Genomic DNA, 15,283 nt, shown 5'->3' with positions numbered 1-15,283 from the left:
CATGAAAAGTCAGAGGACTTAGTAGATAGATCATTGATGGCCCAATGATCTAGCAATCTAGTAACTGCTGGTTTAAAAAAGATCCCAGACAGAGGATGCCAACCTCCAGGTGGGGCCTGGGGATCTCCTGGATTTACAGCTCATCTCTAGACTACAAAGATCACTTCCCCTGGAGGAAATGGCAGTTTTGGAGGGTGGACTCTAGGACATTGTACCCCCCTGAGGTCCTTGCCCTCCCCAGGTGTCACCCCCAAATCTCCAGGAGTTTCCCATCCTGGAGCTCGCAACCCTACCCCCCCTCCAGTGGCTACGGGTAGGGTTGCGGGGTCCCTCTTCGCCACCGGCAGGAGGTTTTTGGGGGGGAGCCTGAGGAAGGTGAGGTTTGGGGAGGGGAGGGACTTCAATGCCATAGAGTCCGATTGCCAAAGCGGCCATTTTCTCCAGGTGAACTGATTTCTATCAGCTGGACATCAGTTGTAATAGCAGATCTCCAGCTAGTACCTGGAGGTTGGCAACCTTAGCTAGGGGGGACCTAGCAACCCTGCCCCAGCCCATGAGGAGCACTGCAGAGGACTGAGTCAAGGAAAATGCTGTGTTCAATCTCTGCTTGTAAACACCCCGGGAGCATTTGGCTGCCCATGTTGGAGACAAGACACTGGGCTGATCCAGCAAGGCTTTTCTTCTGTTCTTTTAGCCTAAAGTGTTTGCAGGAGTCTGCCCAAGCCTGCTCAGCAGTAGTAAAATGATCAGGGGGCTAGAGCAACTGCCCTATGAGGAGCAGTTAAAATGCTTTGGGCTGTTTAGCTTGGAAAGAAGGCGGTTAAGAGGAGACACGATAGAGGTCTATAAAATTATGCATGGTTTGGAGAGAGGGGACAGGGAGAAGCTTTTCTCCCTCTCTCATAATACTAGGTCGTGGGGTCATCTGCTGAAGCTGGAGGATGAGAGATTCAGAATGGATAAAAGGAAGGATTTCTTCACGCAACACATACCGGTAGTTAACTTGTGGAACTCCCTGTCCCAGGATGAGGTGATGGCTGCCAACTTGGAAGGCAAGGGGAGAGGACATGTTCATGGAGGAGAGGGCTATCCATGGATACTAGTCAAAATGGATATTGGTTATGATGCATACCTATTCTCTTCTGTACCAGAGGCGCAGGCCTATTGTATGAGGTGCTATTGAACACAGGCAGGATGCTGCTGCTGCTGCAGTCGTCTTGTTTGTGGGCTTCCTGGAGGCACCTGGTTGGCCACTGTGTGAACAGACTGCTGGACTTGATGGGCCTGGGTCTGATCCAGCAGGGCCTTTCTTGTGTTCTTATGTTTGTCATACTCAAGTCCAACTGGAACTGTGACCCTGATATAAGTTGCTAATGTAAAGAAGGGAACATAGGTGGAATATCCGTCCAGGGGAGCAAAAGGCACTGCAAGGGCTGACCAGTAAAGGGACAGAATCTCACCCAAACCAGCTGCAAAGGCCAGGCTAAGCAAAGTTTAAAATTGCTGGCCTGGGGGTCCCGGTAGTGTCTGAGATGGATCTGGCGCCATCTGCAGGCTAGAGCAAGGGTGTCTTGGCCATACCCGGAAGGAGTGCCGGGTGCTAGAGGCGCTCCGAGCCTCTGTTCAAATCCTACCATCCCTTCTATACTTCCAGCCATGAGAGTACGATGACCCTGGATCCAGGTGCGTCTTGCCACTGAATGAGCCAAGAATCGCACCCAGCACCCTCTGCAACTTTGCCATGGATCCTGCGGCCCACTTGATAGATGGCAGGGTGCACTGATAGGGTTGCCAACAAGGGGTTTTTTTTTGGGGGGGAGGGGAAAATGTTCTGTCCCTTTAACAGAGGCTTAATGTGTAGAAATGGGCAGCGGAAGGTGAATAGCATCATCTGGTAAAACGATAGGCTGTTAAACCGCCAGCGTGGTGTGGTGGTTAAGAGCGGTGGTTTGGAGTGGTGGACTCTGATCTGGAGAACCGGGTTTGTTTCCCCACTCCTCCACATGAAGCCAGCTGGGTGACCTTGGGCAAGTTACAGCTCTCTCTCAGCCCCACCTACCTCACAGGGAGGGGAAGGGAAGGTGATTGTAAACCAGGTTGAGTCTCCCTTAAGTGACAGAGAAAGTCAGCATATAAAAACCAACTCTTCTTCTTCAAGGAACAGGACATTTTTCTCCAGACCCGTTGGCAACCCTGAGCTCTGGCCAATTGCCTGGGGTAGTCCTGCTCGGCCTGCCCCCAACACTCCCGCCCCTGGAACCCCTCCACACACACCTTGGCAACCCCATGTGTGGGAATCTAGGAATGGTTCCTCAAATGGCCAGCATACTTGGAGCAGGGGTAACATTTAAGCTGCTCAGAACAGGGGACCGGACTGGATTCAGACTAGAGGTGGTGGTGGTGAAAAGTGCCACCAGGTTGCAGCCAATGACTTATGGCAAGCCCGTAGGATTTTCAAGGCAAGAGATGTTCCAAGGTAGTTTGCCATTGCCTGCCTCTTCATAGCACCCCTGGACTCCCTTGGAGGTCTCTCATCCAAGTCCTAACCAGGGCCAACCCTGCTTACAATCATAAAATCATAGAGTTGGAAGGGACCACCAGGGTCATGTAGTCCAACTCCCTGCACAATGCAGGAAATTAACAACTACCTCCCCCCCCCACACACCCCAGTGACCCCTACTACATGCCAAGAAGATGGCCAAGATGCCCTTCTTCTCATGATCTGCCTAAGGTCATAGACTCAGCATTGCTGACAGATGGCCATCTAGCCTCTGCTTAAAAACCTCCAGGGAAGGAGAGCTTACCACCTCCCGAGGAAGCCTGTTCCACTGAGGAACCGCTCTGACTGTTAGAAAATTCTTCCTAATGTCTAGACGGAAACTCTTTAGATTTAATTTCAACCTGTTGGTTCTGGTCCGACCTTCTGGGGCAACAGAAAACAATTCGGCACCCTCCTCTATATGACAGTCCTTCAAGTACTTGAAGATGGTTATAATATCACCTCTCAGTCATCTCGTCTCCAGCCTCAAGCCCCCAAACAAGACGACTGCAGCAGCATTCTCCTGCCCGTGTTCCACAGCACCTCATATAATAGGCCTGCTCCTCTGATCCTGGAGAGAATAGGTAAGCATCATGACTAGTATCTATTTTTACTAGTAGCCATGAATACTCCTCTCCTCCATGAACATGTCCACTCCCCTCTTAAAGCCTTCCATCCTGGGGCAGGGAATTCCACAATTTAACTATGTGTTGTGTGAAGAAATAACTTGGTTGGGTTTTTCTTTAAATAAACTGTGAGCAGGATGTGGGTGGGTGCACTCAGTACTCTTTTCGGCTGTTGTCCGAATAGACTTTCACACACACCAGACTGTGTGCTTTGCATGGAAATGGGTGCCCTAGAAGCCACGCTCTCTGCTGCTGACCCTCTGTTGCAGCTCCCCTGATTCGGTGCCATTTCCCTCCCAAGGCGACCCTCTCCGCTGGGACCCTTTTGCTGATTGGAGCTGCCGCCCTGGCCACCGGCTTCCTCCTCCCCCCGCAAGCTGGAAGGAATCGGCGCAGAAGAGTTCATCGTGCTGGACCAGCAAGCCGTGGAGTACAACCATGCCCTGGGCATTTGCCAAGCTGTGGGAATGGTTCTGTGCGCCCTCGCCAGGGCCTTGCTGGTCACTGGTGCCCTGTCCTCCGCTCTGGCCAGAGTGAACAGAGGAAGAAAGCGGGGAGAGGAAGAAGAGGCCGAGGAAGAGCCAGGGTCCCCCTTACTGCGGGAGAATCCCCCTGGGAAAGGGAGCCCGGTTGGTTCGGCGATCCCACTGCTGTTCAGAGCCTCCTGGGTGCAGAACATCCAGCCAAAGACAGAGGCGAAATCGCAGCCAGGTCCTTTGGGGAGCACCTCAGAAGCCCCACCCTGCAAGCCCTCCTGTGGCCTGGCCCCAGTGCACTGGCACAGACCAGCGCTGAGGAGGGGCCGTGGCTCAGTGGTAGAGCATTTGCTTGGCACGCAGAAGGTCCCAGGTTCAATCCCTGGCATCTCAGCTGAAAAGGACCGGGCAAGTAGGTGATGGGAAAGACCTCAGCCTGAGACCCTGGAGAGCAGCTGCCAGTCAGAGTAGACCATACTGATCTTGATGGACCAATGGGCTGGATTCAGTAGAAGGCAGCTTCATGCATGTTCATGTGACTGGCCTAAGGTCACAGGGTGAGTCTGTGGCAGAGGTAAGATTGGACCCAGACATTTCCTCAGTCCACGTCCAGTTATTCTGCAATACCAGCTCTCTTAATGGAAGCTGGGATTGAATCTAAACACTCCCCCTGGAATTTACTTCCTCTCTGCAGACTTTCCTGTAGCCAGCGTGATGTAGAACCAGGTTTGATCCCCCACTCCTCCACATGAGTAGCGGAGGCTAATCTGGTGAACCGGGTTGGTTTCCCCACTCCTTCACATGAAGCCAGCTGGGTGACCTTGGGCTAGTCACAGCTCTCTTAGAGCTCTCTCAGCCGCACCTACCTCACAGGGTGTCTGTTGTGGGGAGGGGAAAGGAAGGAGATTGCAAGCCGGTTTGAATCTCCCTTAAGTGGTAGAGGAAGTCGGCAGGTAAAAACCAACTCTTCTTCTGCTGCTTCTGCTTCTTCTCCTTCTTCTTCTCCTCCTCCTCCTCATGTTTTCCTGAGAAGCACTAAGTTTGTCACCGCAGCCCAACCATTTGCATCCCTTTCCATTTTAGATGCTGCATTCTTCCTCCTTGGCCCAACTTGGCCTTCAGAGGTCTTCAGAACGGATGCAGGTGCCCACAAAAGACAAAGTCTTCTTGGTGGTGGTTCCCCAACTTTGGAATCCTCCTCCCTTAACACACTCCACATGGTGTTTTCTTGGTTTCTCTCTTTTTAATAATGCTGCTTTTAATTTTGGCTGTAATTAGCTTTTGGCTTCCCGTTGTTTGATGCATACGCATTGGTTTAATTCTGCTAGGGAACTGCCTTAGGCATCGGTGCAGAGAGATGATATAGACATATTTGACACAAATAAATTAAAATGCCACCTTCTACACTGTTTGTGCCCTGACCAGGATGGCCCAGGCCAGCCTGATCCCATCAGATCTCAGAAGCTAAGCAGGGTCAGCCCTGATTAGTATTTGGATGGGAGACCACCAAGGAATACCAGGGTTGCTGTGCAGAGGAAGGCGCTGGCAAACCACCTCTGTTAGCCTCTTGCCATGAAAACCCCAAAAAGGGGTCGCCATAAGTTGGCTGCGACTTGAAGGCACTTTACACACACACACACACGCTGTTTGTCAGAGACAGACCTGATTGCTGATCTAAAATTTTCTCAACCCACATTGGGTTAGGGGAAAGGGCCTGGGAAAGGGGTCTAACCCTCTCCTCACCTGGATTGTTTCCCCCATACCAAAGCTATAGTTTTATCCACAGGAAGGGCTCACTTCCCTGGCCCAGTTCCCTCCTTTCTAGCTGCTTGGATTTTAAAAAACCTGCAGAAGACGCTGCCCCAAACCTCCAAGTCTTACCTACATCCCTGTGATGTATTGGGGAGAGCGTTGCCAACCTCCAGGTGGGGCCTGGCTAGGGTTGCCAACCATCAGGTAGTTAAATCTCAATAAGTCACAACGTGTGCTGAAAAAACACTGGTTAAAGGGAAAAACAGCACCAGCTCCAATTATCAATTATCACACAGAATTTTGTATTAATTACTCAACGGAACTTCAGTATTGGTGTACTATTCTGTACATTTGTAAATAAATATAATCACAAACAAGGTGTCACTAGTTACCTCACCAGTAAAAAATAAAGTCTTTTAACATCAACTGAAATAGAGTCCAAAATGAACAGTCCGAGTTCAAAACAAAGTCCAATACCGAGTCCTCTTAAATGAAAGTAAACCGGTTCCGGGAAGACCCAGGAACCATCTGGTATGCCACTTGCAATGATAACAGTGGTCATCAAAGTCCAAAGTCCAACAAATCCAAGACAACACCTCCGGATTTGTGTGTGTTTCTCCTGGAACGAGCTTCTTCAGTTGATTAATCAATTTTCATAAGGGTACAACGACCTCTGCAATAAATAAATATATCCAACAAAACCACATTGTATACACATTCCAGCTTAGAAAATTATTATTAAAGAGGAACCCCATTCTTATACATACCAATGACCAGCGGCCCCACGAGCTCTCCTGAGCTTAATGCTGGTAGTGTTAGCCCAAAGGCAAGCACATTACGTAGGGATTTTGTTTTCCTCACTAGTGTTTATTTCTTCTCTGCTTGCCTCTACAATTAGTTTCAGCTGGTTTCTGTCTATAACCAGTGCTTGCCTTTTGGGCTAACACTACCAGCATTAAGCTCAGGAGAGCCCGTGGGGCCGCTGGTCATTGGTATGTATAAGAATGGGGTTCCTCTTTAATAATAATTTTCTAAGCTGGAATGTGTATACAATGTGGTTTTGTTGGATATATTTATTTATTGCAGAGGTCGTTGTACCCTTATGAAAATTGATTAATCAACTGAAGAAGCTCGTTCCAGGCGAAACACACACAAATCCGGAGGTGTTGTCTTGGATTTGTTGGACTTTGGACTTTGATGACCACTGTTATCATTGCAAGTGGCATACCAGATGGTTCCTGGATCTTCCCGGAACCGGTTTACTTTCATTTAAGAGGACTCGGTATTGGACTTTGTTTTGAACTCGGACTGTTCATTTTGGACTCTATTTCAGTTGATGTTAAAAGACTTTATTTTTTACTGGTGAGGTAACTAGTGACACCTTGTTTGTGATTATTATATTTATTTACAAATGTACAGAATAGTACACCAATACTGAAGTTCCGTTGAGTAATTAATACAAAATTCTGTGTGATAATTGATAATTGGAGCTGGTGCTGTTTTTCCCTTTAACCACCAGGTAGTAGCTGGAGATCTCCTGCTATTACAACTGATCTCCAGCTGATAGAGATCAGTTCACCTGGAGAAAATGGCCGCTTTGGCCTATGGCAGTGATGGCGAACCTTTTAGAGACCGAGTGCCCAAACTGCAACCAAAAACCCACTTATTTATCGCCGAGTGCCAATGCGGCAATTTAACCTGAATACCACCCCCAGAGGGGGCCCAGAGGGAGAGGCTAGGGTTGCCAAGTTCCTCTTCGGCATGAGTGGGAGGTTTTTGGGGTGGCGCCTGAGGAGGGCGGGGTTTGGGGAAGGACTTCAGTGCCATAGAGTCCAATTGCCAAAGTGGCAATTTTTTCCAGGGGAACTGATCTCTATTGGTTGGAGATCACCTGTAATAGCAGATCTCCAGCTAGTACCTGGAGATTGGTAACTAGTTCCTTAGTGTTTTCTCTCTACATATCAAGACAAATGGAAAGGTGTTTGGAGGATAGCTTGTGGGCACTTCAAAGGTGGAATAGGACTACACGCCCCTCCGCCCGCACAGACCCAGAGGGTGCTGGAGAAGCCGCTGGAGGGAAAGAAGGAAGGAAGGAAGGAAGGAAGGGAAGGGAGGGGGAAAGGGAAGGAAGGGAGGGAGAGAAAGAAAGAAAAAGAGAGAGAAAGGGAGAAAGAAATGGAGCAAGGGAGAGAAAGAAAAGGACAGAGGGAGACAGAAAAAGAAAGAGGCCATTTATGCATGGGAGGTTTTGCCTTGGATTTGCCACTCGGTAGGGCTCGGCGGCAGGCTTGTGAGAGGCGAGCAGGGTGGGGCAGAGGGCGCCTCCTTCGCACCCACCGACCAGCCATGCCCCTCCGCCCGCACAGGCCCAGAGGGCGCCGGAGAAGCCGCCGGCCATGCCGAGTGTGAGCGCTCGGCTTCTGTTCCCCGCTCTCCCACCCGCCTGGCTGGCCGCGCACGCTCCAGCGGCGGCAATGGCGGCAGCTTCTGTGGGAGAGTCCGGGGGCCACAGCCAATGATGTCGGAGGTTCCCCACCCCTGGGCTACAGCCTCCCCCATCCGGGGTGGGGCAGAGCCGGAAAGGCCAGCGGCTTGGAGGAACAGTGCGTGCCGGCAGAAAGGGCTACGCGTGCCGGAAGTGGCACCCGTGCCATAGGTTCGCCAACACGGGCCTATGGCATTGATGACCCTCCCCAAAATCCCGCCCTCCTCAGACTCCGCCCCAAAAACCTCCCGCCAGTGCCGAAGAAGGACCTGGCAACCCCAGTCTTGGCGCTTTCCCAGAATTACAACTATACTCCAGACCACAGAGATCTGTTCCCCTGGAGAAAATGGCAGCTTTGGAGGGTGGACTTTATGGCATTATACCCTGCTGAGCTCCCGCCCCTCTCCAAACCCCATACTCCCCAGGCCCCACCCCCCAAAACTCCAGGTATTTCCCAAGTGGGAGTTGGCAGCCCTAATTAAGGAAGATGTCATCTGGAAGTCACAGGATTAGATTTTGGGAATGTATTCTGTTAACAGAGCGCCGGCAGTATGGCTGGAGGAAGGCACCGCCAATTGAGGAATGTATGTGCAGCGTCCAGCCCATAGTATCTCTCTAGAAAGCGCGTGTCCCCATTTCAGGGGTGGTAAAGTTGAGTACTTCAAGAGCTGACGGAAAGGCACTCTACACTTGCTCAGATCCAGGCTCTTTTTCAAACTCCGCTATGTTATATTTTTATTCCACCCTTCTTCCCAGCAGATTAGGATAGCATGTGTGGCCCCCCCTCTTCCCTCTTCGTCTTCACAACAACCCTGCAAGGGAGGTTGGGAGAGGGTGATTGGAGCCAGGGTCATCAAGTAAAGTAAATACAAGCTTCCTTGATCCTAGTCACACATGCTCACTGTCTGCCCTTACCATTATTAAGGCTAAGCCCTAAAAACAAACCTCTAGAGCAGGGGTGTTGAACTCAATTGTTACGAGGGCTGGATGTGACATAAATCTCACTTGGTCGGGCTGGGCCATGCCTCGCCAGCCCAGATCTAGAGGATGTGTATGTGTGTGGCTGTCTCAGCTGGTTCACGGGCTGGATCAGAGCTTCCAAGGGGCAGGATCCAGCCCGCGGGCCTTATGTTTACAGAAGAACATAAGAAAGGTCCTGCTGGATCAAACCAAAGCCCATCAAGTCCAGCAGTCTGTTCACACAGTAGCCAACCAGGTGCCTCCAGGAAGCCCACAAGACGACTGCAGCAGCACCATCCTGCCTGTGTTCCACAGCACCCAATATAATAGGCATGCTCCTCTGATACTAGAGAGACTAGGTATGCAGCACGACTAGTATCCATTTTAACTAATAGCCATGAATACCCCTTTCCTCCATGAATATGTCCACTCCCCTCTTAAAGCCTTCCAAGTTGGCAGCCATCACCCCTGCTTGACACCCCTGCTGTAGACAGCCTCTGTCTCTTTTTCCGTTAGCCAGAACTTCACCCCTTGTGGTCAAGTGCCCGAGCAGGAAGCTGCATAGAAAACAAATTATTATTTGCTGATCTTCTGTAAGATGCAAAATTCGATGAAAAAGAGCAGCATGCATACCCAGAGGAACTCTGGGCTGTTTAAAAAATAATAATAAGCAGGCCATGGTTCACATAGTGCTGAACCGTAAAAAATAAATAAATAAGAGGAGACATGACACAAGTCTATAAAATTATGCATGGTATGGAGAGAGTGGACAGGGAGAAGCTTTTCTCCCTCTCATAATACTAGAACGCAGGATAATCTGCTGAAGCTGGAGGGTGACATTCAAAACTGATAAAAGGAAGTATTTCTTCACACAACGCATACTTAAATTGTGGTACTCCCTGCCCCAGGATGTGGTGATGGCTGCCAACTTGTAAGGCTTTAAGAAGGGAGTGGACATGTTCATGGAAGAGAGGGGTATTCATGGCTACTAGTTAAAATGGATACTAGTCATGACACATATCCTCTCCAGGATCAGCGGAGCATGCCTGTTATATGAGGTGCTGTGGAACACAGGCAGGATAAATGCTGCTTCAGCTGTCTTGTTTGGGGGCTTCCTAGAGGCACCTGGTTGGCCACTGTTTGAACAGACTGCTGGACTTGATGGGCTTGGGTCTGACCCAGCAGGGTTTTCTTATGTTCTGAAATAAAATTTTGCCGGTGGGGGAAAAAGAAAGGCACTGTGCAGTTAGGGTTGCCAACCCCAGTTTGGGAATTCCTGGAGGTCTGGTGTGGAAACTGGGGAGGGCGGGGTTTGGGGAGGGGGGATCCTTGTTAGGGATGAGATGCCATAGAGTCCACCCTACAAAGAACCATTTCCTCCGGGGGAATTAATCTTGGTCATCTGGAGATCACTTGTAATTCTGGGAGATCCCCAGGCCCCGCCTGAAGGTTGGCCACCCTAGTGCACATGCTCAGGTGCACATGCACTCTTCCCCAAGCGCCAGAAGCTGCTAACTCTCAAGCAGCAACCCTGCTGCTTCTCTCGTCCAGATCAGGAGCAGGGCTCTGTTCAGCACATCCCCACTAGGGGGAGCCACATATGGAAAGATTAATTAGCAAGCAGCTTTATTTGTAGCAGTGGGCAAGGCTAGAGATTTAAGTTATTCGCCAGATGCCAACACGTACCGTGCCTGCAGCTCCTGTGTTATATAGGGTAGCCACCTATCCTGGGGAAGAAATGTCCTGTCCCTATAATAGAGGCTCAGCCTGTGGATATGGGCTGCTGAAGCTTTTCATGGCCTGGAGATGTGCGCATGTGTGTGAAGTGCTGTCAAATCGCTTCCGAATCATGGTCACCCTATGAATCCATGTCCTCCAAAACATCCTATCGTTAACAGCCTTGCTCAGGTCTTGCAAATTGAGGGCCGTGGCTTCCTTGATTGAGAGGCTTATCGCACCCAGTCCAGGGAATGTTTCTGAACCCTTTATAACACGGAGCATTCCTTCCCCCCCGCACCACATTTTCCCACTTTGGTCATGAAACCGTTTTGGAGGCATATAATGCTCGCAGTATCCCAAAACAGTTTAATGATGATTTAAAAACTTACCCCGTTCCCATAACGTTCTCTCCTTGGGTGCGATAATGCCCAGACGTTTTGAGGACCCTTCCCTCTGCCCACTCCCACTTCTCCCAGCTGCCTCTGACTCCTCCCTTCCTGGTCACACCTCACCTCCCCCTCAGGTCAGTCTTGTGGTCAGTCCTCTCCTCCTTGCGTCCTCCATTTTTTTCGCCATCTGCTGTACCTATCTTTGGGACAAAGGGAGGCTTGCTTGTTGAGATGTTGAGTTATTAGGAAACTGCCTCATCCTCAGTGTACCCGGTGTTATTTTCTGCCAAAAAATCTCCTCTCTTGCCTTTCCCCCTTGTTGCTGGAGACTGCTCCCGCACCTAGAATTTCCCCAATAAGCCTTCCAATCTATGCAGCTCATGATCAAAGTGCTTCTACAGGAAAGACGGGGGGGGGGGGCAGAGAGAGAAGGGAAAATCCCCCCTTTCGTTTTCACAAGAACTTGGGCAGGAGGGTTTTTTCCCCATCCAACTTTTAGAGCACAGAGGGACGGGGGGAGCTCCGCAATCCACATTTTGGACACCTAGACGCTTATGCGAAATGCTGCTGGGGTTGAGTTCATGTGCCTCCTCGCCTCGAAGTATAGCTGTGGGTCAGGGAGAGGTGGCACGCAATCCCATCCAAGGTCCATTTCTGGTAAGCGCTGGATTTGAAATGGTCAGGCTGCGGATCAAGCACCTTAAAGTGGTGCCCAGATCTTGCAGATTGAGGGCTGTGGCTTCCTTTATAGAGTCAATCCATCTCTTGTTGGGTCTTCCTCTTTTTTCTCCAGAGGAACTGATTGTTGTCTTTTCCAGCGACTCCTGTCTTCTCATAATGTGACCAAAGTACGATAGCCTCAGTTGAGTCATTTCCACTTCTAGGGTCAGTTCAGGCATATGCAATGCACTTTACAAATAATAATAGTCTAATATACAGAGTTAAGTCACATCAAAGAGTCCAAGTGGAAGTCCATTAAGAACCCTCCTCTATTTGGATTCTTCATAGGAGAGTAACTTCGTCACCCCAGAAAGTGATGGCCATTCTCGAGAATCTGTCGTTTCGAGTTTCAGACCTCTTCCTCAGTTCTTCAGTCAAAATCGAGCAATGAGGTCTGAGCATAAGAGAATTATACATTTTTCATAGGAAAAAACCACACTGGAGGGTGTCTGTTGTGGGGAGGGGAAGGGAAGGTGATTGTAAGCCGGTTTGAGTCTCCCTTAAGTGGTAGAGAAAGTCGGCATATAAAAACCAACTCTTCTTCTTCTGCTGTGTATAGTCAGCTGGCAAGCCTACCAAGTAGAGGACAAGCTACCAAGTGTTTTTCTAGAGACATCGGGAGGCCTGACTGGAGAGACAAATGTGCTGATTAATTTCATTTCTTCTTCACGTATCAACTGACCTTTGAAATGTTAAAGAGCCCCTGCTGGATGAGACCTTGCAGCACCCACCTAGTTCCCAGCATCCTGTTTCCCACCAAGGCCATCCAGATACTTCCAGGAAGCCGATAAGCAGAGCATTGTTTGTCCCCAACAGCTGATATTTTGAGATATACTCCCTTGGAAAATGGGGGTTCCATTAGCAGGCCTACATGGCCATGGATAAGTAGGGTGGCCAACATTCAGGTAATAGCTGGAGATCTGCTGTTACAGCTGATCTCCAGCCGACAGAGATCATTTCACCTGGAGAAAATGGCAGCTTTGGCAATTGGACTCTATGGCATTGAAGTCCCTCCCCTCCCCAAATCCTGCCTTCCTCAGGCTCCGCCCCAAAAACCTCCCGCCGGTGGTGAAGAGGGACCTGGCAACCCTACTGATAAGCCTCAAGACTTTGTTGAGAGGCTTATCGCACCCAGTCCAGATTGGAAAATGCATGGAGATTTTGGGGGTAGAGCCTGAGGAAGGTAGGGTTTGGAGAGGGGAGAGACTTCAGCAGGGTATAGTGCCATAAGAGTCCACCTTCCCAAGTGGCCATTTTCTCCAGGGGAACTGATCTTTGTTGCCTGGAGTTTAATGGTAATATCGGGAGATCTCCAGCCACCACCTGGAGATTGGCAACCCTACTAATTAAGGCAAAGGGCCTCACTTGGATGCACAGGCACTGGTTTGGAAAATACCAGGAGAGTGGAGCCTGGGGAGGGAGCTCAGTAGGGTATAATACCACTCCAGAGTCCACCCTCCAAAGCAGCCATTTTCTCCAGAGGAACTGATCTCAGTCACCTGTACATCAGAAGAAGAAGAGTTGGTTTTTATATGCCGACTTTTTCTAACACTTAAGGAAGAATCAAACCGGCTTACAATTACCTTCCCCTCCCCTCCCCACAACAGACACCCTGTGAGGTAGGTGGGGCTGAGAGAGCTCTAACAGAGCTGTGACTAGCCCAAGGTCACCCAGCTGGCTTAGTGTGTAGGAGTGGGAAAATCAACCTGATTCACCAGATTAGCCTCTGTTGCTCATGTGGAGGAGTGGGGAATCAAACTTGGTTCTCCAGATCAGAGTCCACTGCTCCATACCACTGCTCTTAACCACTACACTATGCTGGCTCTCAATTGTAATAGCGGGAGAACTCCAGGTGCCAGCTGGAGGTTGGCAACCATACCAGGCACCAAAGAGGCACCAAAGAGAACAGGGCACTTAAATGCAAAGTCCTCTCTTGCTGCTGGTCATGCAAAAATTCCAGGAGCCCCTCTCTTTAACTCTGCAACTGCTGAAGGCACCAGAGCATGCGCACGTTGCATCCGGTCACTGGATGTCACCCATGCTATTCCCAGGACCCAGGAGTTCTGCTGGCCCAGAGCCCAGGGGCTGGACAGGAAGCGCATTCCTCCCCTAGTGTCTCTCCCTCCAAGAACCGCACAAGGGCCAGGCCCGGGCAGAGCTGCTGACCCCTGGCGAGTGGGAAAGCAAGGGGCTCTGGTGGGCCATTCAGGGAAACGGATGTCAGTGTGTGTGGGAGGGGGGGCTTCCTCCCCCACTGGGGAGGGGGCATTCCAGTTGCAGCCAAGTCTCCCAAGGAATGTGCTTTGCTAGCCCCCCCCATCCCAGTTCAATTCAGAACATCTGCAGAGAAGAGAGAAAATAGGCAGATGGGGTGGTTGAAGAGTCCCCCCCTTTTTGAGAGGCTTTCTTGTTTTCAGGTTGCCTCCGCAGTTTTGCCTTGATGAGCAGACATTCACAGGGTCTTATTTCCTGAGGTGTCCCTTCCGCCAGACTAGAAGAGCAAATTAGAACAATGTTGTGTTTATTTCTTATGTTCATCCTGCCCTTTTGTTACGTTTTTATCCATCCCTCAAGGCCCTGCCTCTGATTCTCCCCTCCTTCATTAGAACATCAGAAGAGCCCTGCTGGATCAGATCCATGAGGGGCCATCTAGTCCAGCAACCTGTCTCACATAGTTGCCAACCACTTCCTCTGGAGGTCCAACAACAGAGGCCAAGACCTTCATAAGAACATGAGAAGAGCCTTGCCAGATCAGACCAGTGGTCCATCTAGTCCAGCATCCTCTTCTCACACAGTGGCCAACCAGTTCCTCTGGAGGGCCAACAACAAGAAAGGGATCTTGGGGTGGTAGTGGATAGCTCAATGAAGATGTTGTTGGAAGTGAAGGACTTTGCACTGTCTCTTAACCTCAGTCTCCATAGGGGGACAAGACTAGTGACCAAGAAAGGGATCTAGGGGTGGTAGTGGATAGCTCAATTAAGATGTCAACCCAGTGTGTGGCTGCTGTAAAAAAGGCAAATTCCATGCTGGCTATAATTAGACGAGGAATAGAGAATAAAACTGCTGATATCATACTGCCCTTGTACAAATCTATGGTGAGACCACACTTGGAATACTGTGTACAGTTCTGGTCACCACACCTAACAAAGGATATTACAGAGCTTGAGAAGGTGCAGAAAAGAGCAACCAAAATGATTAGTGGACTAGAGCAACTGTCCTATGGGGAGCAGTTAAGACTGTTTTATCTTCACAACAACCCTGAGAGGTAGGCTAAGCGGAGAGACTGCGACTGGCCCAAGGTCACCCAGCAAGCCTTCATGGCAGAGCGGGGATTAGAACCTGGGTCATCCACTCTGGTCATCTTTGGAAGCCCTGCTTTGGTCGCCCCTGCCATTGGAGGCTAGACAGGTGGCAACCCAAGAAAGGACCTTCTCCGTTGTGGCACCAAAACTTTGGAACTCCCTCCCCAAGGAGATTTATCTTTCTCCCTCAGTCAGCAGATGAAGACTTTCTTTTGTTTGGCATCCTCCGACTAACTATTATTGTTCCTCCCCCACGGTTGTACTGTTATACGTGTTTAAATTGTTTGATTGCATTCTTTAAATGTTTTACATAGA

General features: G+C 50.0%; 1 protein-coding gene across 1 annotated transcript; it reads left to right on the top strand.

Annotated features, from left to right (window-relative positions):
- The first annotated feature begins 1,667 nt into the window (after nucleotides 1–1,667).
- On the top strand, nucleotides 1,668–4,347 carry LOC130473402 (neurensin-2-like). Its single transcript, XM_056844922.1, is given in 4 exon segments — nucleotides 1,668–1,683; nucleotides 3,435–3,532; nucleotides 3,534–3,980; nucleotides 4,336–4,347. Coding segments are annotated over 4 exon segments (573 nt in total).
- The last annotated feature ends 10,936 nt before the right edge of the window (nucleotides 4,348–15,283 follow it).

Source organism: Euleptes europaea, chromosome 2, assembly GCF_029931775.1.
Source record: "Euleptes europaea isolate rEulEur1 chromosome 2, rEulEur1.hap1, whole genome shotgun sequence".
NCBI lineage: Eukaryota > Metazoa > Chordata > Lepidosauria > Squamata > Sphaerodactylidae > Euleptes > Euleptes europaea.
This window is presented reverse-complemented; position numbering and strand designations above follow the sequence as displayed.